Consider the following 21667-nt stretch of genomic DNA (forward strand, 5'->3'; position numbering starts at 1 on the left):
CCTGGTGGGAAGACGAGGATGGACTGAGCTAGATGCCCAGATCCGGGCCGACTGCTTTCGCAGTAGTGTGACAGCATGATGAAGGCCGTGTTTTTTGTATGCAGATTGCGCCCCTCGACTCAATTCTGCGCCCTCGAAACAGAATCGCCCTGCCCGTCTCACATGGCCGTCACCTGACAACACCCCGTAGCCCGCTCGTGAAACGAAACATGGGCCATTCAACCGCCCAGCGGTGGCTCGCAATGCCATATGGTACCGTCCGACAACGGACACGACCTTGACCTTGTATGACACCTGCATGATATGAGCTGATCTATCTGTACATGTCTGTCTGTGACGTGTAATGACAATGACAAGAAAGTAGGGTCCCGCCCTTGACTGGTCCGCAGGCTGTGCTGTTCTAACACTCTACTCCTGTCCCAGTCGGTGCTCTTTATCGTATAAGGAAAAGCCATCCAGTTGATGCAGCTGAAACCTCCCACAACGCCAAGCCATGCAATTAAGAGGCGTATTGCAACCGAACATGTGTACTAAAAAGATTTGGATAATTTGTCTTGAGAACATAACGCTGAAGAATGCTGGAGCTCGAATCGTTGCTTATTTCTCCCCAATATGGCGCTCACTTTCGGGTTTCCATGTGCCTGTTATCCCCGTAGTTAGTCTCGGGGACATCCAAGACGATTCTAAATGACCATGAATGGCAGTCACCTTCAAAATCGTGCTTCACAAAAGCCATTGGATCATCATAATCCTTGGCGCCCATCTGCTGGACGCCTGGGGAGAAGCTTGTGATCGGGAGTACAATGACATCCCCAACCTGTTTCGGTGCCTCCATGCCGGTAAAGTTACGGTAGTCAATGGGTCCGGCGGATTGCGTCATGTCGAAATAGCGCTCGTCATTGAAGTACTCAAATATGATATCCGTCCAGAGCGCCGGACCTGTGAATTCAATGACATTCTTGTCGATAATATTGTTCAGCGACCCGGCCCGCTTGCGCTGCAGCGTTTGCTCCGTGATGCGCGCTACCGTTTCCCGCAAGATCGGATGTCCCGGCTTGCTCTGGATGGTCCACTGGCAAAACTGTATCCTCCGGCTGTACCAGTCCTTCCAGTCTGGGCGATCGGGATCCGCCTCGATGCCAATCACTAGCCCAACCGTGTTCCGGGGTACCGACTCGGGGATCCAGTCAAGGGCGCTGCGGATCGCATACGTGTCAATGTCCGAGTATATCCCTCCTCTTGCTAGCAGAATCAGGTAGCGAAAGAAATCGGCCTTGAGAACTGGCAGCGGGAGCGCCTCATATGCCTCCAATACTTCGGGCACCGATGCGTAGAGCAGCCGCAGCAAATGCACGGCCACCTGGTCCGTGATGACCTCGTGTATGAAGCCTGGATGCTGTTCCGTCCATGTCGCCTCTTGCTCGCGGAAGTTGAATTCGCCCTGTGCTGGTGTCCACTTCCACGTCTGCCAGATGTAGGCGGGAAACTTTGTCTCGACGTCGTAGGGGAACTGGTATGCGAGCTTTTCGTTGAGTGTCATTTTGGACATGTCCTGCATTGTTTTCTGTCCCTGCGGAGACGGCTTATTGCGGTTCCCCCCAACATGTACCGCATCGTCGTTGAGAAGGTCTTGGTCGGAGGACGCTGTCGTCTGTGACTGCTGCTTTGATCCAGCGCCAGGTTGTGCTTTCGGAAATTCGACCGCAGATGACGTGGCAGCTGGCGAAGTCGACCGTGTCGTGAGGAAGAGAATCGTGATGAAGAACGCCGCAGCCACGAGAGCGCGGCGAAAGGTGAGCATTGTGCAGCTCTGCTCGTGTCTGATGCAAGGCAAGGAAAAAGAAGAGGTGCAGCTGCCGTAATACTTAGCTTGCTTGATGTATGGACGCGCGGCAGTCCGCAAGCTGGCAGATGGATCCAGGAGTCGAACTCGGAATCATTCAAGCGCCGAGGCGTGACGTATGCAGGAAGGGACGCTTGACATTTGGAGTCTAAAATGGCAAACCCGGAGAGATAAACAGGTGAAGAGAAAAGAATTGGTATTACAAAGTGTCAAGCAGCGCGGAATTGGAACTCAGAATCAGAGAGTTTGTCGGTCAATATTCCTCGAGTAGGGGATCTCCCCTTAACGGTGCACTAATCTTTTCAAGATGCCCTGATGCGAGGAATAGTTTACGAATACCGTACGGAGTACGTCTTATTAAACAGTAAATGGATTTGGAGCTGGCTAATCGCTTATGGCTCGCAAGCCAAAAGATTTCCAGTAAGTGAAATTACACTACAGTCAGTACGGGGTATTCGTACATGCGTGGGAATGCTGATCATAATGTAAATTATTGTACCACCCAACTACGGAGTACGGATACAACGAAGCTTCGTTGATCGGGTCAGCGCTGGGCTGACGATTTACAACTTGACCTCGGCCTCCAAAAAGAGATCTAATTACAATACGTACTTAAGTACCCGAGGCAGGAGCTGAGGCAGAATAGGGGATAAGCTGGTTAGCATCTAAGGCAGGTAGATACTGTAAGGTACTTGTATTAACACAAACTTGCACAGGGCCTGGACAACGGTACGGTAGTACATGGTGGAACATGGTATTATACAGTACGTAGATACTCTCATCAATGTTTTCGGTACTCCGTATAATTGTTGTTCATACACACATGCGTACAGTACCTCTGTACCTCAGGAGATCACCGTTTCTCCATCGTAGCGCGGTTCCCGAAAGTGACTCTGGCTGAGTCAATCCACACCAGTTTGATGAACGACTCGAAGATGGCAAAATTTCGCAGCAGATGTCTTTTCCAACAGCCTTTGGACAATTCGAACCCCGCCTCACCCGCGTCATTTCCTTGATCTCGAGTGGGACCTGAAACTTGAAACATGTGCCCCTGCAGCAGCCAGCTAGTGCGCCAAGCCAGACCAAGCTTCTGCCAAGCAATTGTTTCAAGAATCCAAGTCCCGGGCAATCCAGCCAAATTGTCAGATGCGCGGATCAACAGATATTGTCATAAACGTCCCCAAGGGCCCAAAGGCTAGTGTATGGTTTACAAGTGATTGTTTTTCTCATTGGCGGTCCTTCTCAGCAGCAATTGAGTCTCCCTGTTGAAAATAATTAGGGAACACATGTCATCACAGGGGCGCAGGCTCGCATTCGCAGACCGACTTTGCGTCCGCTCGAAGTGCCTCGGATTCAAAAGCGGGTTCGCTTAGTCCGACAATTATTTTGCCCAGCTGGTAGCTATTCAGCGAATGTATGAACAGGCAGAATTCATGGCAGTCAAATGAACTTGAATTCTCAGACTTTGAACCGTGCTTCATACTGGAGGTATCCTTGAACCTCACCCACAACTGAACTTACAAGTCTTATACCGAGGGGAACTTGAAGCCATACATAACCCCTTCTCGTCTTACATTACTATGATTTCTCAACCATAATTCAAAATTATGTCTACTTTACCATGGGGTTCAAAAAGTATGTAGGTACATGTACTGTACCGACAGTAATCGATGTGAGTGCTCTGGCAACATCGCGGCTTTCAAGTTGCCACGAGGCTCGAGCGAACGGTTCGTTGCGAGATTGGACAGCAGAGATTGTCCGTCTTATTCTATGGTGTGACCAGAAACCGCCAAGGATTACAGGCATGAGCAAGGTAAGCTGCTGTGCCTCTATTTACTACTATGTAAAGACTTTCCTTAACCTGACCGCATAAGTCTTCTATCATTCTAACTGCCATTCGGCAGTAAATGCCACTACAAGAAATGTTTGTACGTTGCCCTAGAAACCTCGCCTCGGCTATGCTCCGCAGAATATGTATCAAGCAATGTACAATACAAATACAGCATTATGGATAACATACCTAAGCAAGGTAGGTATATCTACTAGGTATTTATCGACGCCTATCCAGATTTACCGTACGTACATCCATACATAGTACCTTTACACCTTATATACTATATGGATTGGTACTGACCGGATTTCAGTCCTGCACTACATAGATATTCGAATATCTAAGCGACCACTTACGATCATCCGTGCCTTTTTCAAGCTCATGGATCCTGGTTGATGAACCTCCGCTCTCTCCTCTCTCAGCCTGCTCTCCTGATAACGGCAGTGGTAGCCGTCGGAGACTTCTGAGTCTTTATGCTTCATGTCTAATATCTCCTACTATCAGTGTCGGCTAACTAGGTACCTAGTACCTACCTTACCTAGGTAGGTAAAACACCAGCTCCAGTCTTTACACTGAAAGTCGCTCCGTTCCACTGATATGCGATTCAATGTCTTTGGACGTCTCACTCATTCGCCGTATGTGGTATGATTTCTACAATAAGGTACCTTAGCCGAGAGGATTGACAGCAAGGTTGACAGCTTTGGCCCTCAAATGGAACCTCACCGAGCAGCTTGCAATCAACCTGTGACTAGCACGGAGAGAGCTAGGTTGTCTCTGACATACTAGCAATATCACACATCGCGTTCAGGTTGTCATTACAGTACTACTAACCTCACGCTATTGTATTGCTCAAACTTGTATGTCAAGGTGAATTGCAATAAGGGGAGTAATGTCAAGGGTCCCCTTTCCCTGGTAGAAACCTACAATTGCTGTGACTGTCTAGTAAATAGGTCCTTGTTTATAGCTCACTGCCAAGCAACACACCTTCAGGCTGGCAGACCGGTACGCCCGGGCTCTATCCACGAAGTCTCGTCATGGAAATGAGGTGTGTAGATGTCGGTGCTTTCACACATGATGCCAATAACTGCCCCTACTCTTTCCCGTCTGTAACCATCCAGAGTACCTTAGGCGGTTGAGGCATTCCTCTCCCACATTACCCCTACAATGCAAGCTGATCTCGGGAGCCTTGTCTGCTCACCGAACAAGGCGACAACCATAACCGGAAATGAATTGGCTCGCCCGTGGTCACTTGTAAGCCGCCCTTGCGCGCTAAGCGTCACATTCCGGTACAATCGAGACATTTAACATTAGTGATATCGTTTCTGCAGATCAGAGCCCGAGGCAACTAGCCTTGGCCATGGCCAGATACAGGTTGCCTTCCCCGAAGTGCCGTGGCTTCAAGCTGCCTCCGCTCTTCTCCAAGCGTCTCCTACCTCAATACTGCACCATCGGTGCTACCTTGAGGCGGGAACTAATCTACTATATGCGAAGCCCAAGGTGGCACATCCTTCATCACATGCGCCCAAAATGCACAACCAAACTGCAATTCTTCAATAAAGCCCTCCTGGCCTACAATTGTATCTCGCCGCCTTCTTCACTCACACTATTGGATGTCGACCAATCGTGATCGAGGGTCACTACGAGGATACAAGCCACTTATCTTTTCCAGCTCAAAAAGGAGGGGTAGCAGTGAGGGGAGGGAGGGCTCGGCTTCTAGTGACCAAAAGAGTCACATTTCAGAATTGAAAATGCAAGAAACGCACACGGCGGCAAAATACAATGCCACGGAAGATCTGCAAGCCGCACAGAGTGCTAATGGGTGGATGCAGAATATACATGGCAGGATGTACATACATACAAGGCTATCTGCATCTTCCCCGCACATCCATCTTCATGTTGTGTCCGGCGCTACATGACGTGCCTTATTTGTCAAAGTCTTGGATGCCTTGGTCTTGGCTTGCATGTAATCATTGTGGGAGAGCCTTCATCGAAGCAAGCTTGTGACAGTTTGCTACACCATACATAGATCATTTTCTCCGTGTATAACCGGCTAGTAGGTCAGTCCTTCCGTCGGTAATCCCATCGATCAGAAAAGAAATGATTGAAATCATGTAGAGTGCAAGATCTCACTGGCAGGCTGTAATACCTCAGCTCAGGATCTATAGGAAGGAGACTCGAGCCGTGAAGCACCGTAGCACGACCCGGGATTTCAGGGGGCGATTGCGAACATGATGAATGTCAAAATATCTGGCGACACGAGAACAGTTCTCGTTTGTCTATCAGCAGCAGTCCCCAATACTCAATTACCTGAGTCCAAGTAAAGCGCCTGACAATGAATGTCTCTGAGCAGGGCGGGCAGTAAATCTCGAGTAGGCACCGTATGTAGGTACCTTAGGTAGTAACGCAATGTAGTACAGCATCGTACTGTACAGTACTTCGTACTGTACATACATACCATTAGCAAAGTTGGAAACTGGCAAGTCAGCAGACAATTTTCCATTTTCTTACGGATCACGCACGTAAAGATAGACAGGCATTAGTTATCTCAAGGACTGGACACGGACAGATCGGATGCCAAGTAAAAAAAGGGGCGTTGCTGTGGTTACGCCAATCTGTGTGGGGCCTCCCGGTTATCCAGTTCATAACCCCTGAAGGACATGGCTCAGGCTTCACCCACCCCTAAAAGAAGAACAAACAGACTATAACAATCATTCTCCGGATCTTTGTCTGATCGTATTTAGATACAAACTGTGACGGAACCGGCGGCTAGTGTTTAACCCACCAAACCGCCTGTTGGGCCGCATTATATTACAAACAAATGTAAGATTTTTTTATAACACAGGAATTGGGGACAACTCACCGTGATGTGTCGCGCATGTACGATGACAAGATTGGCTGGGTTGCAAAGCACTTGTGACGGTGCCAAGTTCTCGACGCCGACTTGGACGAATCGTGAGAATGCCGTGGCCACCAACTTTAAAAGTATTTCGTCGTCATACCCTTGAGGGACGGCTGGAACGATGCATGGCCGAGATATTTTCTTCAGTCAATGCTAAAACCTGATATGACACCGCACTGACTGCTATCAGAGACATGCCTACCTTATTATGCTGAGTCACTTGTTCTCCATCCTCGATATCCTTAGCCAGCGCAGGAAATACAGCTTTCGAATCTCCTCTCCCATGGAGCACAAAGATGCTCGAAGAAATTCCTTGTCATATAATTAGCGTGTGATGCCCCGACTAAGACCCTTCAAAGTCGGGTACGCCCTTCTGATTCTTGCGCACCTCAGGCTCGATTAGGAGACAATATTCGTATGACTTCGACAGACCATATGGGCGACAATCTGGGTACATGGGAACTTGAGGCATTGATGTTTCATAAGACTCAGCAGGCCCGTTAAATGAAGCAAAGACTGAATGCCTTTTTCCGACAACCTGCTGTATTGACTGGCAACGAACGATGTCGCTCGAACTTTCAACAAGACAATCGACAAGCTCGAAGATATTCCGACGGACAAAAATGGCAAAGCTGCCAGTAGTGCCTTCACCCCAGCCAGCTGAGTTGATGATTGAGGAGAGGCGCCAACTTGAGAGCAAACTAAACCGGCAGCCCGGGCCAACCTCGGTACACCAACGCGACCTACCGAGCACCTCATTGATGTTCCGAATATTCGATATCACTGCACATGAACCAGTCAGCGTCATCCCATACCTCTTGCTGGCTTCGATTCTCTTCGTTGTTCCCATCGCAAAGATCGGCGTCGCTGAGCTGCCTGGGATATGGAGAGTCGGACGCGGGCTCATCATGGTCGACCGCAGGTTCATTGAGGCAGTAGTAGTTCGGCCCCCAAACCATGTCATTGTGAACTAGCACAAAGCCCTCCGTCTCAATCTCGGCAAGCGCAGCGACCTCATGGTTCTTGTTTTGGCTCTTCTTGTTCTTTTCATATGCTCCACGTGCATGTTCTTTGCACAACTCATCGTTGTTAGTCTTTCTGGTTTTGTTGGTTTTGCTCCTTCTTCCCGTCATCGGCTGTGTGGATCTTTCAAAGAACAATCTGTCAGCTGTGTCCTGCTCCATTCAGTGCTAAGAGGTTGCTTGGGGCTCTCACAGAGTATGGAACTGGGGAAACCCGAATGTCTGCTGGGATCTTGGAGAGCCAGGCATGACCGACATTGAGTCAGCCAGGGCGTCTAGTTCAGCATGACCAACATCGACGGCGGTTTGAGGCGCCGCTACTGCAAAGGAGCTGCGAGGAGGCCAAGGCAATGTGCTAGTGCCCTGGCGTGGATTGACTTGAGAGCCACCCGGGTCCAGTTGGAAATCCCGGCTCGAGGCGTTCAGGGAGAACTGAAGAGGCGAGTAGAAAGGGGTGGAGGGTTCTGTGGCTATCACTGATCTCAGTGATCTACTCGCCATATTGCTCGATGATCGTCGATCAATCAACCTCGAAGGGCAAGTCGATGCAGCAGCGAGACCGTCTGTTCCCGAGGCGCTCGATGAATCTAACTGAGGATGGGGGAGGCACATGCACGATATGTGGTTCGAGGTGGATTGACCTTTCTTGTTAGGCATCTCCAAACGCGAGAGTGGTTAGCGAGAATACAGAACGCTGGTATGCCGCCTGTAGTTCTGGTATTGATGGCAAAAGGACAGAGAGTCAAGGGCGAGAGGAAAGCAAGGACAATCGAGCTTTTTGGAGGAGGAGCAACCAGCGACGATATCTTTCTGGCTGTTCTGGAAGGGGCGGTGAAAGCTCCGCCTAGAGCCCATGCCATTCTCGGCCGGCCAGACCACGCTAGATGGAAAGGCAACCACCTCAAGTCTCCGAATTATGAATAACCACATCCGATTGGGTCCGCGTTGGGTACTCCAGGGCGGACCGTCGAGTTCAAAGTTGCTGCCATGCGTCTTTTGGAGTCTAATGGCGACAGATTGTCAACTGGAGCAGACCGTTGTGCGCCTTGGTCGAGTCCGAAGACGGAGTACCTCGATACATGAAGGCTCGATGGCTCGGAAAATTGTGTCGGGCGGGATGCGGCCCATGTGGCACCTGCTTGATGGTTCGCAGAAAATCAAGGCAACAACAGAGGCTGAATCTGTTCAATGTTGGTTGAGGCATGCCAATAATGGGTTGGAAAGCGTAGAGCATATCCCCCCCGTTCGGCAAACCGTGAGTAAGGAGGAGCTTTGAGCGGCGTTTTCGGGGTGAGCATCAATGAATTCGGTAGGGGGCCTGGAGTATAGGTATCATGATTGAGAAGCCAGGTTTAACATGGTCAAGTGAATGACCCGCGATTCAACTTGTCAGCCACGGTTTGAGAGACATGCCTGACATATAACGCGGACAAGCACCTAAGCTGGAGCGCCTTGCATCTATAACAGTTGGGACTACCTAGTGGGTAGGCAATCTGTCTTGATGCAGTGGTCGGACCGCCAACTGACAACAAAAATGGCCGAGTGCAGAGTCTTCCGCAGGATGTCACGTAGCCGCCAACCCTGGGCTGCAGACGGGATGGCTGTCGCAAATGGTGAGCACCGGTGGACAAGCATCCCGATACTCCCTTGTAGCTATTGCACTGCAAGGGATCTATGCAAGCCACCGGAAACACTCTTCAGTTACTTTGCTTTCCAAGAAGGCACGCGGAAAAGTTGCACGTACGTGTTGCTAAACCGGGTAATTATCTTTCCTGTAACTTTAATCCTGCAGACACCAGCTCCAAGTTGAGACGAGCTGAGCTCAATGCACCAAGAAAGATATCTTAGTTGTTGAAGCTGGAGCAGTATTTGACTGGATACTGGCCCGGAAAGGGCTTTGCTAGCAACTTGGTCAGATCCATGGATCTTTACGAAACAAACTGCCCGGTTTAAACAGGAGCCTGCGATCTGGAACCTGACGGGACATGAGGAAGGATAGAGGGACACTCGAGTAACAAAAAACAAGATGGTTTAACTTAACCCACAATAGATGCAAGATAGTACTTAGAGAACTGGATGGGAGCGGAATTCGAGATCCCTCAAAAAGGGGATTGGTAGGGGGAGGGTCCAGTGGTGGTGACATCTGGCCTGCGCGCAGGAGTGGAAGCACAACCGGACCTCCACATACACTTTAGGCTTCCCCGACATGTTCCTACAATCGAGTCTTGCATCTGTGTTTCTGCAGCTCAGTTACGCTACTGCTGTGGCGTAGCATTGGTGGTTTCCTCGTAACTGCCTGGGATCCATTCATGCTCAACTCTTGCCCTTTCATTTATTTATGTCTCCCCCAACACTGCTTCCCGATGAATTCCTCAATTGCCATGCAATTGCAATCGTGCAACACGAGAACCTGTAGATGCGCTGCTTTTTGGATGCAAATTGCGTTCTGGATCCGACCCTTTCATTGTTACTAATCGCGAAGCCCTCCGTTCATCCCACCCGGCAAGCGCGCGGTTCCTGCCGCCTGAAACAAAGCCTCCTGCACACAATCACATCCTCTGTCTTAGGTGGCGTCAACTGTAATTTCCCCCTGCGGCTGCTGTGTGGCTTCATACAGTCACAAAACCCGGTTTCTTGGCTTTGAATGGAATTGTAAACTTTGCACGAGACTGTAAAGGGATGCCGAGTAACGCTCGAGAGCTGTGGTTTCGAACTTAAGGTATGTAAGTAGACTGCTGTTCGTTACCTTACTGCTCTCAGCCGAAGCTGTCAAACGATGGCAACCCCCGGGCCGTCCTTCTGTCTGAGCGCCTTGCCGATCTGTGATTGTCCACCATTTACCGCTGGATTAGTTTCTGTTTCGGGTTACACAAACCACTCTTGAACAGGGATCTTGCGAAGATACTTCACATACCTACCTTAGGTTCGTACAGCTCATGAACTAATTACTACGTGAGTAAGAGCAGAGCCGCATGGAGCCTTGCGCCTATAAGACGCTCCCATCATCCTCACAAAGTGGGCACGCCACTTAGGGAGGCCGTATATTGCAAGTCTCGGTCCATAGCGGCCATCACCGCACACTGAGGCACCCAGACCCTTCTGTTTTATGTTCAATGGTTCCAACAGAAGCAAATTCTTCATCCCTCTCCACTACTATGACGATGAAAGTACGTTGCTAGGCATTATCTCTACACTTTGTAACACTTCCAATTCTCTTCCACCCCTTTCCCTCCTGAGTTGAGGTTCTATGTTATCACAGACCAGCACGGTTCTTTGTGGCAACACTTCCACGGTCCCCAGCGGCGTGAGACCTCTGTCCATGAAAACCTGAGCCCAACAGGCCTTGACTTCAAGTACAGAATCTTCTTCTTTCCTCTTCAATCAACTGTCTAAGACAATATCGAACGCGACGTGCCCTTCACGTTTCCCGACAGAGGTGTCAAACCCCCAGCCCTCCAACCCAATCACTTCTGTTTTATTTTTGTTGATCTTATTATTTCTCACCTCCTTATCTCATCCCCTCGCCTCTTCCGCCTTTCTCAAAGGATGAGTTTATACAACTCCGTTCTTCTCTCTCTTCTCTCCGCGTTGATCAGTCTCTCTTGCTTTTCTTTTCTCTCATTTTTCTTGAATGGCTTTTGAGCAGCGTCATGTGACGGCTCAGACGAGGCCGGGGGTTTGGGTTCCAGGTTGCAGTGCTGCCGAATTACAAGGACACTTTGACCTCGCCTCCCAGGTGCTAGTGCAACTGGTTTTGTTCCTAATATCCCGTTTATTCAATTGTGTGCATGGAGTGAATGGCATTGGCATTGCCAGAAGAGGCATCGTGTGGCGACATCCAGGTTCTGAGCACCCACCCTGATTGTGCAAGTCGGGTGCGGTACAGGTGCGAAATGTGGTCAATGAGAGACGGCATGGCAGCCTCGTGCAAAGCTGGAGTTGAAATAAGCTCTGCCGCTCCAAGCTGACTGGAGCCGTGACAAGCTTGGAAACCGGGCCGAACCGCTGTGGGGTGCTGCTGTGACGCCCTGCAAGTCGCTGGAGGGTAGGGGTTTACAAGCGCGACAAGTGTTTCAATGGAAGCCGGGCCGGGAGACGGGCCCATGCATTGTCCTGGTCTAGGGGGCTCGAATCGACAAACAGTACAACCTAACGTTACCCATGAGCCGATCAGTGTATGATTCGAGACAATTCCTAAAGTTACACTATCAAGGGCTACGCCAAACCGTGTACGGTTCAACACGTGAATGCACGACGTTCATAGGTATCTCCGGTGCTAGCAAGGCCCTACCTAACGTTGTGTTGCCCGGGTGCCAATGCGTCACCCAAGCCGTTCCCTCGTCCGTGCACTTCCGACGGGGTTCAGGACCAAACCATCCAGGGAGGTCTTCTGGGACGGTCTGCTTGGTCTGCTCTTAATGCTGCGGGGATCCAAACTCGGGCAGAAGAAGTCCTCCATACCGCAGTACAGTATTCACTTCATGCCAGGTCTGCCGGTGAGTCCCTGTCCCGGAAACTGAGCGGGTACGGGAAAGAACCTGACTGTGGTACGTTTCCTTCCGAGCTCGGACCTACTCCCATCGGATGTCCAGGGGAAACAGTTGCTCCCTGGAGTCTCGGAAAATGAAAACTGACACGGCGGCGGTCATTGAAATGTTCCAAAGGTAACCTAAGGTGGCAAGAAGTAATCAAGTTAGGGAGTATCCGTACCCATCACACGGAGATGGTTGATAAAAAATCGAGTGGAAGTTACAATGAGCGGTCAGTCCTGGCGCGCCTGCGCGGCTAGCGTGTCTCCACACCTCAGACCCTAGCTTAAGTGCTCAACTGTTCAACGACCTGGGGCTCCTAATTTGACTTTCGCTCGATGACGTCGAGGAGTATGGCTGATTCAGCTTCGGCTCTATCACAATAACGTTCTTCAAGTATCTTTACGAATGCGATTTGCTCTGACTTGTCAAAGGACGCTAAAGACAAGAGCCACTCACTGTCTTCTAGTACTAGTAGTCGTCTCGGTTTCCTGGGTTCCGACCAATCAATTCATCGTTTCCGACAGGCCATCAATCGTCGCTCGCTCACCTGAACCTCGAATTCTGTCTCAAAGGAATTGTCAAGCCGATTTCGCAGGCGTCGCGCTATTTTTGCCCTCTCACCGAACTTACGGGCGAGGGTTGGCCTACAGGCACCGCATCGAACCATCTTCCGTCCTAAGGTCGTTCCGGTTCCTACTGAAGTTCCGAATCAACGACGGAACCAAGAAAGATCTGCGGATATATTCTAGAGCGAAGATCTGCAAGGCATCTAGCAATGTGAATGGCCATAATCCTGACCTAAAAGTGCCCGATGTCCAAAACAGAACAATGGCGCGTGCCGAGCAACTTGCAACGATGAAAGCACTTTCTATCCGTTGAGTTACGTGGTATGGCGGGAGTTGCACGTCGGCTTGAGAGCTTTGGATGGCATTCACAGCGATCTGTCGAACGTCTACCAATTCGCGAGGAATCGGCTGTGGCTTTGCGAAAACTTTGCGAAGCTTCGGGTCCCGATCTCAGTCGAACACGCTAGAGCGGAATAAGCCGAGGATGGGAAAACGCCCCTCGAGATCAAAGGCCGATAGGGATCAGGAATCAGTCACGACTTAGGACGAAAGCCAAGCCACAAAGATTCGATGTTCTGTTACACGAAAGCTAAAATGCGGCCGGTTGCTTATTCCCTGACCTAGTACTCTTCAAGGCCGCCCCGTATCTCAAGCCACACTGGCGGGTCGGCAATCCAACCCCCTAGCCACGGCCATCATGATCAATGATCTTGCTGTTCAGCAGACTGGTTGTTGGTTATCTTCCGGTTTTGACCTTTATCTGCGTCAACGGTGGTCTGCCCAGGCCATCCTACAGCGGTGAGTTCCGAATTTAAGGCATCAGATGAGGGCGATGGTCCCGCTGCGGAGGCGGCGGGCCAAAAAGGCGCCCCGTCGGGCATGGCTTGTTGTTCGAGCCACATAAGGGTGAGGTGGTTCCTGATCGTTCTGTCGGGCGCTGACTGAGAGTGAACGAAGCTTCTTCTCACTTTATCAGCCTTCTAGATCACGTCATGTTGCGATGATATTCTCACTCTTCCGAGACGCTGGCATCTTGACGAGAGACGCCGTCGATGATCTCCATCGAAAGTGATATTCTGCCATTGGCACTATTGACACCATCTGACGCACGGCAGCCGGCAGTCGTGTCTGCAGGCCCCGGCGACGTCGCGTTGCAATTCGGAGATGTCGCATTGCAATCCGGAGCGAGCGTCCTCTGTCGTCCGCCATGATGCGATTGAGCGGTGCTATCCTTGATGCTAGGAACGGCCGACGTGTTTTGTTCATTGCTGGATCCATTCCGCGTTGGCGGGGGTGATGCCATGGTGTCGAGGGTAGGTGTTGTCTGTGGTGTTTTGAGTGTTTCGAGAGGTGTTGCTACTGGTTCTAATCGTTGGCTCCCAATCAAGCTGGTCCTGGCAGCTAGACCATCGATAATAACGACCGGAGCTATGGACACGGCCGCTCAGTGTTGGAAGCACTGCTGGGATGGCGGCAACTGTCAGGGAAGCAAAACACAGAGCAGCTTGAGAGCATTTCGAGCGGGAGCATGGCTGTTGGACCTGGGTTATATATTGGGAGTTTCGAGCGGACAATGGCCTCTTTTATTGCTCTCTTCGCCCATGTTCCCGGTAATCTCGGATGTGAATGGTCGGTGAAAGCCGGGGTTTGCTCTGCTGTTGAGCACAGCACTCCGATTCCAGTCCCCGATCCATCCCTGCTAGTTGGATTCGAGGCCCAGCAGCAGCGGTCCGGTTGCCCAGTATATTGGGAGAGTAAGTTTCAGGGACGCTGCAGTGGGATCGTCTGCTCGTCACGCCAACAGTCACTGGTTGGTTTCGGCCCCGTCTGCTCGTCAACTTCCGTGGCGTGGGTTGCCTTCCAATTGTGAACGGACGTGTTGAGGGAACGCAGCCGTTGACATGCACACAACAGGTCCCTGTCAACGTCTTGTTGCATACTAATTTCCCCGATTAGTTGCTTTTACTTGTGACTGCAGATCGGGGTGGGAATGAAAGGAATGAAAGCAGTCCTACGCCACCAACCTTTGCTGTTACCGTGGTGGACGCCACCTTCTGCTCGCTCAGGTTTCCACGAATGTTCTACGATCGCCGCCACGTGCTGGGAACTCGACATGCTTCTACTGATTTCGGCAAGATGTGGCTGCAATTGATCGCACCACACCACGGTTGCAAGAAAACCGAACGACGCGCAAAGAGCCATCGGACCCAATCCATACAGTAGCGTTAACCGGATGACAACGCCCCGCCGCCCTCCTTCCACAGCAGCCTTCACTTTTCAGATGACGAGATTCATGGAAGGCTGTTTCATGCCTCGTACAGGAAAAAAGATTGGACAACAGCAGGAGCTGCATTGGCGACTTTTGCCCAGCAGAGAACTGGCGAAGGAAACCTGGCTTCTGCTGAGTCCCCGGATCTGCCTGGGTCGCAAGCGTCAGGCTCTCGCCGAAGATCCCATTTTGGACGATGTGAGCCACACTTCGTACCGATTGGACTCTGCGCAGCCCAGCGTCTGCGTTGGGACAATATGATGGAGTCGAGCTTCGAGGAAATTAGCATTCTCACTCCGCTCCATCCGAAGAGCTAGCGCGGTTAACCCCGTACCTTCGGTTTTCTCTGGCTCATGTGCTCAGCTACGAACAGTCGAACAGTCTGATACTCTCGGCACTTTTCTTTACTTGGAGGATGGGTCCTAGTTCAACGAGGCATCGCGCCGTATCTCACCTTGAATTCGCGCCGCCACCAGCTGAGATTTTAGCTTAGCATCGTGACGATCTGGTCCTGTCACTTTGATGGTTCGCTTCTTGGCAATGGCGGCAATTTCTGTCCCCTGTTACAGTGTAAGTAAGAGTGTTACAGCAGTGACTACGCCATCGCCATCTCCTCCTCATCGTACGTCCGGACACTGACCGTACACTACACGTGCAATTAGTTCCCTTCAGGGGTGCTTGTCGTACGCTATCGCCTCTTCGGCATCGTGCAGTCCCGCGGTTTTGGTTGACCCCTCCCTGCAACGCCCAATGGCGTCTAGGCAGCCAGGAACGCCATGCCGGTCGACATCAGACAGGGCGATGGTCATGCGAGCTCTGGCAAAGAGGCCAACCTTCCTATGCTCAAGCCCCACCTCGTCAGCTCTTACGTTCGAAGTTCTGGCACAGTCCTACTCTCGGCCATGGCTCACCGCTCGGCTAGACTGATTAAACACGTAGCTGGTGAGGTTGAGACGGGCAGGACCGACTTCACTTCCTCAGACGGGCCATGTCGTTTCACGAGCACCTACTGTATTTGATTGGGTGCCGGTTGCGCAGTCAAAATATTGGTGCCTCATCGAAACCCGAGATCGAAGTGGAATTAGTGTTCCTTTTCCGCATTTCTTGCTTCGAATGCAGACGCAACTGAGCCTTCCAACTCACTCTCCCTTCCCCGCTCTTCCGTATGCCGAGAAAAGACTTAAGGTACGGATACGTTAAGGTGCCGTCTTCGAGTCGTTGCGAATCTAAAACTTGATGGCGCATCGCACGACCGCTGCCTGGGAGAGAAGGCCTGGATTGTTTAATTTCCCAGCCTGCAGATCTTCGGACTTTACACCACGATTTACTGATGAGACTGTCTGAGCGTTTTTCCCTTCTTCCCAAATTATTATGAGGCTCAAAATCGAACGAAGGGGCGGGAGATCAACAGCTTCCTCAGTGCTGATTGGAGCAGTTGGTTCGCCCAGAGTGTCGGTGAACTACTTGACCCTACAGAGTGCTACAGCCTGCGAGGGACAATCTTTCCGGTTGGGACTTAGAGTGACGTCTACCGGCCGCACTCTCTATTCAAGTAGATTGGCGTTTTCGGAAGAAACCGAGAAACTCCAACTTCCATTTGGAGCTGCGAAGGCTAGATAGGGAGACAGAGAGTATGGGAGTGATCAAGCGAAGTCTGTGTAAGGTACACTAACTACAACACACAATGAGCCGCGACAGCGAACAGCAATCCTTCAATCTGGAGCAGGCAGGAGCAGGTCAGACTACTGCTAGCAAGTCGATGGGACCGACAACGTTTGTCAATTGTAATCAGATGACGCTCGGCTCCCTCCAATAGTTGCTGTGCAACACACTTGACAAGCGGCCAATGGAAGGCAACGGAGACAAGTCCTGCAGTTATCAGTGCATCCGCTCAATGTTGGGTATACAGGTCGAATGTTCCTCGTCCCTTCCTTCCCCTGATACTGATATGTGCGGAGTAATTGTATATACCCTAGTATTGCATACCTAGGTACTTGTATGTACATACATACCTTACCTTCCTCTCACTCTACGGACCCCGGCTCATCGATGGGTTCCATGACGTGAAGGCGTGCAGACCGATCGCCAACACGTTCGTTCTCTGCTCCAGTTGTCAACGCGAGGTGACAGAGTGCTAGGCTGTTTCTTGAAGATCAGAGAAGTGAATGTGATTGTGGACAACAAAACCTTCGTGCATACGAAACTAACTATCTGTACTTGTACGGATTCATACTGTGGAGGCTTATATGTAAGGTACCGTATGTATTGTACAATGGATATCAAGCAACGGTAAGGTACTGTACTGTAAGTAATCCGTACAGGGTACATACATACATACATACCGATACAAGCACAAACACCTATACGTAAGGTACTTTGTAAATACTTGGTATATTGAACCTGAATCATGCCAGCGGGAGTGATCATCGCGTGTCACAGCAGGTTGATCCAAGGGTCTGGATATTGTGCCTGGTTGCGTGGGGGTCTGTGCGAAACCTTCTACGGGCCCGACTCTCCAATCCCACGGTCTCGGATACATTCCCAGCCAGATTTTGGGATCAAACACCCCGGCCCCCACTATCCGTCCACTACTTTCTTGTGTAACGCTTCCATGCCCGCCCCCGGATGCAGTAGCTCGAGACCAGGTACACCGTTTCGCGGCCAACCTAAAGAGCAAGTCGCCTGGCTGGGGGATCTAGCGGGCCGAGCGCCTGGAATGTCCCGGTCTCCTGCCCATCTACGTGTAAAAAATCACCCCTGCCACCAAGTATCCTGTACAGTACATAGAGCAACTAACGTTAGGGCTAGGTATTGCCAAGCTGCTAGCCTGTCAAGGTAGTGTATTGTACGATACAGTGCCGCCCCGAAGTCATCCAAGATACGTATTCCTGACTAACGAGGCTTACTGGGGCGCGTGCTCCGAGGGAAATACCCATGTTTCGACTAGGGCCAAGTCAGAATTTGCTAGCAGCACCAAACAGCTGCCGAACAGTACGCCCGTATTACACATGTAGAGTGATGACGGCCTCGCGTGCTGCCCTGGTCCGTCGTATCGGCGGAGCCTCACACGGCTCTGTGTTGGAGATACAGGACCCTCCCACGGATAGTTAAAAAGTCTCTCCAGAAGGGTACATGGGATCTGGAAACGCATACCAGAAGAAGAGTGCAGCCATGCACATGTGTCAGAGTGGGCAGCTCCAACTAATGTCTGGTCCAATCCTCCCGAGAAGTGGGCCCCGCTCTAATCTTTCGTCCAATCTTCTCCAGATAGTGGGCCCCGTTCCATGACTTTTGCCGGTTTCCACGAATCCTGTAAAATGACTGTGAGATTCTCCTTATCCCACAACCCGTGAGAGCTTCTCCAGTCAGCTTCCAAGATGCGGGCCAATCGCGCCCAAACACTCATGCAGTTGTAACCCTGCACCTGCGCCGTTCACTCTTTTGACCCGTCCGCTCCCTGTCGAGCGCTCGGGTTTGCTTGATGGCACGGAACCGGAGCATACAAGTATATACCTCCTAGGGTCAGGCCGTCAAGCTGCATGGATGACTGACTGCACAGTCAGTTGCAAAGTACCGTCAGGTATTTCAGTTGTACGGTTCTTCTGCACCTATGAAATCCAGCCTCACTAGGCAGACCGGCCCGGTGCTTGTCCGGTTTGGGAAGTTCAGCTTTGTTCATTAGCCGTCGCGGGGTGGTGAGTAGTACCTTGATCCCGTGTCTTGCGGCGAAGTAGTACCTTGATCCCGTGTCTTGCGGCGAAGTAGTACCTTGATCCCATGTCTTGCGGCGAAGTAGTACCTTGATCTCATGTCTTGCGGCGAAGTAGTACCTTGATCTCATGTCTCGCGGCGACCAGGAAAGGAGGATCCGACGAATAGTTACACACTTCTAAGTTCGTTTGTTTCGGGCGGATATTCCACGCCATTGCAAGGGCCGTGGAGGATATAAACTTCAAGTATATATATCTCTAGCATATCTTCATGCATGCGTGTTGTATACCACCACTCAACCAAAAAGATATCACGCGCAGTCTGCCTTTCCCCGTCTCAGATTCCGCAGTTCTGTATTCCTCAGAAGCTATCAGCAACACACAGACAGCTTGGCCATAGGACGAAATGCCAACCCTCTCCAAGCCAACCCGTCTTCCATGCCGGTGCGAACTCGGCCATTGCCCCCCATCAGCGAGCTCGGACAAACCGGGTCACTGCCCTGAGGTACCCGATGGCGAAGACAATCCATGCATGCTCTCTCTTCCCTTGTTCACCACGACCGACGACTTCTGGCAGCACTACTACCCAACCACATTCGACCACAATGATCTGCCCCCGGCTGAGAGCCGTGAGGGTCATGTCCGTCAGCCGTCCGGCATGTCCCGCGCCAAGCTTTCGCGCCTCTCGTCCCGCCCCTACTCGCTCCGTGTCGCCGACCCTTCCGACTTCGCCCATGTCTGGGAAACGTCATTGGTTTCCCTCCTGACCAAAGTCTTCCAGCAGCACTGCATGTCCGACTATGCAGTAGACGTGCACAACTTCCCAGAATTGTCGAATGACTCGGTGCCTCGCGTGATTTACGTCACCCTGCCTGACAACACGGCCGCCGACGTGGCCCACCAGCTGGAGCAGACCATCCGCTCAGAGGTGGCGCGCGCCGTGCCGTCCCGGTTCAGCCCGCTTTACCTTCGGTTTCGCAAGGGGAGTCTGCAGCGATCGACTCAACCGAGCAGTAGCAAGGCAAGCCGCGGCTGGTGGGGAGAGAAGGAGAAGGGCGAACGGGACCACGTGTGCCCGCCGAAAAACGCCAGCTACCAGGCGACTCCTGTCATGGGCATGTCCATCGGCCCCGCGCATGTTTGTGTGGCTGCGTCGCTAGGCGGCTTCGTCAGGGTCGGCTCCGAGTTGTACGCCATGAGCGCTTTCCACGCCTTTGAGTCCTCGCTCCAGACTTGCCATCTGCGGGTATGCCACCCGGCAGACCCAGACTTGCCAGGGATTGTGTCCGAAAATCCCCGCGTGAGACCATACAGCATCGGCAACCTCGCCATGTGGGCGCCTCAGGGCACGCTACGGCCGTCGCTAATATTTCAGGGGACCAACCTCCCCGAAGACTCGACCATGGTGGAGATGGACTGGTGCTTGATCGGACCCGCTGCTGAAGGGAGAAATTTTGTTCCAGTGCCTAGCTTCCAAATGAACCGCGTCGTTGCAGTTCAGAGCACGGCGGCCGTGGAAGGCAATACCGAGGTGTATGCTATGGCACGCACCAGCGGCTACTCCCTCGGCTTCACGTCCGACACACCCGGCTTGCTGAGGTATAGCGGTCGCCTGCAGCGGGAGTGGACGGTCCGGCAGTACTCACCTTTCAAGCGCCCCAAGGAAAGCGTGGTGAGCGCGCCATGGCAGACGCTGAAGCAGTGGGTAACGAGCGGAATCGGCGTTCCTGGAGACTCGGGCGCTTGGTTGGTGCGGCGCCCCGATAATGCACTCATAGGGTTCATTTGGGGGCGCAACCACGACTGCGGTAACCCCCTGGAGCGAGTCAGGCTGACATACTTTACGCCCATGATCGACATTCTGGCCGATATAAAGCAGAACCACACGACCGAAGAAGAGGTAGCGCTGCCGGCCTACTCAACGAGGGATTTGGGACGCGTCCCTGAGGTGCGCCATCCGCGGGAAGCGGTGCAGCGCGATATGTCCCAGGACCCATGTAAGAAAGCAATTTGAGCCAAAGTTTCATCTTCGGTTATCGTTTGCAGAGCCAGCGTACGACTTCTGGGAAACGCTGTGATCTTGGCTTTTGGCGAGATGCGCTACATATGGTGTATATGACTGACACTGCTGACAGGGAGCGTCCTCGGAAGCAGCGCAATCCAGGAGAATCGCCGCGTTGAGGCACATCTGATCCGGAGCCACTTTGTGGGTGGAGGAGTGCCGGCGTCCGGCACCATACTCCACTATCGTCAGGGAATCGATGCCCACCAAGCGCCCACTTCGTCTTTCGGCGGAGAGGACTCAACAACCGGTTTGCCGGACCTCATTGAAAGCGTCGCTGCCGGAGCTGCTGGGCAGACGACTCCTCCACGCAGCGAAGGTGACGGTTCTGTGTCGAGATTGGGCTCCCAAGGAGAGCTGTTGCTAGGCATGGGACTCGGCGTCAGCAACGACCCGTCTCTGCCAGAATTGTCCGCTTCATCGTCGATCCGCTCCGGCACCAGTCTGGCCGACGAAACATGCGAAGAGGCGTCCAGGGAGAATGGTGTCCGTATTGCTGATGAAGGGGACATAGAGGATAACGCCACGGCCATTGTGGACGAGCCAATCCGTTCTAAAGCGTGCTTTCCACCAGCGTTTTTCTGGTTTCGAAACCATGGTGTCTATCCCGAAGGCACACGGACGTGGCCTAACATGTAGGATGCGAGGATGCCTTTCCCGCCAACCTCTTGCCTCTCTGTCGAATGTTCTGGAATGGGAAGGTCGATCGGTGGACGATGGCGGCGAGGTGGACGGTTCAACAGACGATAGCTTCCCCGAGTGTCGATATCGCTACGCATTCGGGCGAGCGGTCAGGATCGGTGGTATGATGCTAGGGGTGCCTTTCTATGCACCACAAAGAGCATGTTCGCAGCCTGGATGCACGTTCCATGCTCAGAAGTCATGGCCCCATAGGCTTTCTATAACGAGACTAGATGTCATCTTCGGTTGGTA

At 51.9% G+C, this 21667-nt stretch overlaps 3 protein-coding genes across 3 annotated transcripts; 1 reads left to right on the top strand and 2 right to left on the bottom strand.

Moving 5' to 3' along the window:
- Positions 1 to 597: 597 nt before the first annotated feature.
- On the bottom strand, positions 598 to 1801 carry N656DRAFT_699085 (glycosyltransferase family 32 protein; the record flags this gene model as incomplete). Its single annotated transcript, XM_064810760.1, has 2 exons — positions 598 to 641; positions 709 to 1801. 2 exons carry the CDS (start codon positions 1799 to 1801, stop codon positions 598 to 600), a joined length of 1137 nt encoding a protein of 378 aa, XP_064675307.1.
- A 5860-nt stretch (positions 1802 to 7661) lies between these two features.
- N656DRAFT_58173 (uncharacterized protein) lies at positions 7662 to 8350 on the bottom strand. Its single transcript, XM_064810173.1, has one exon. It carries the CDS (start codon positions 8250 to 8252, stop codon positions 7785 to 7787), a length of 468 nt encoding a protein of 155 aa, XP_064675308.1. The 5' UTR covers positions 8253 to 8350; the 3' UTR covers positions 7662 to 7784.
- An 11022-nt stretch (positions 8351 to 19372) lies between these two features.
- N656DRAFT_695335 (uncharacterized protein) lies at positions 19373 to 21313 on the top strand (the record flags this gene model as incomplete). The annotated part of the gene is made up of 2 exons (XM_064810686.1): positions 19373 to 20669; positions 20808 to 21313. Coding segments are annotated over 2 exons (1803 nt in total), but the record flags the coding sequence as incomplete, so codon positions are not given.
- Between the last annotated feature and the right edge of the window lie 354 nt (positions 21314 to 21667).

This window comes from Canariomyces notabilis (assembly GCF_033297395.1).
Source record: "Canariomyces notabilis strain CBS 508.74 unplaced genomic scaffold N656scaffold_1, whole genome shotgun sequence".
Taxonomy (NCBI): Eukaryota; Fungi; Ascomycota; class Sordariomycetes; order Sordariales; family Chaetomiaceae; genus Canariomyces; species Canariomyces notabilis.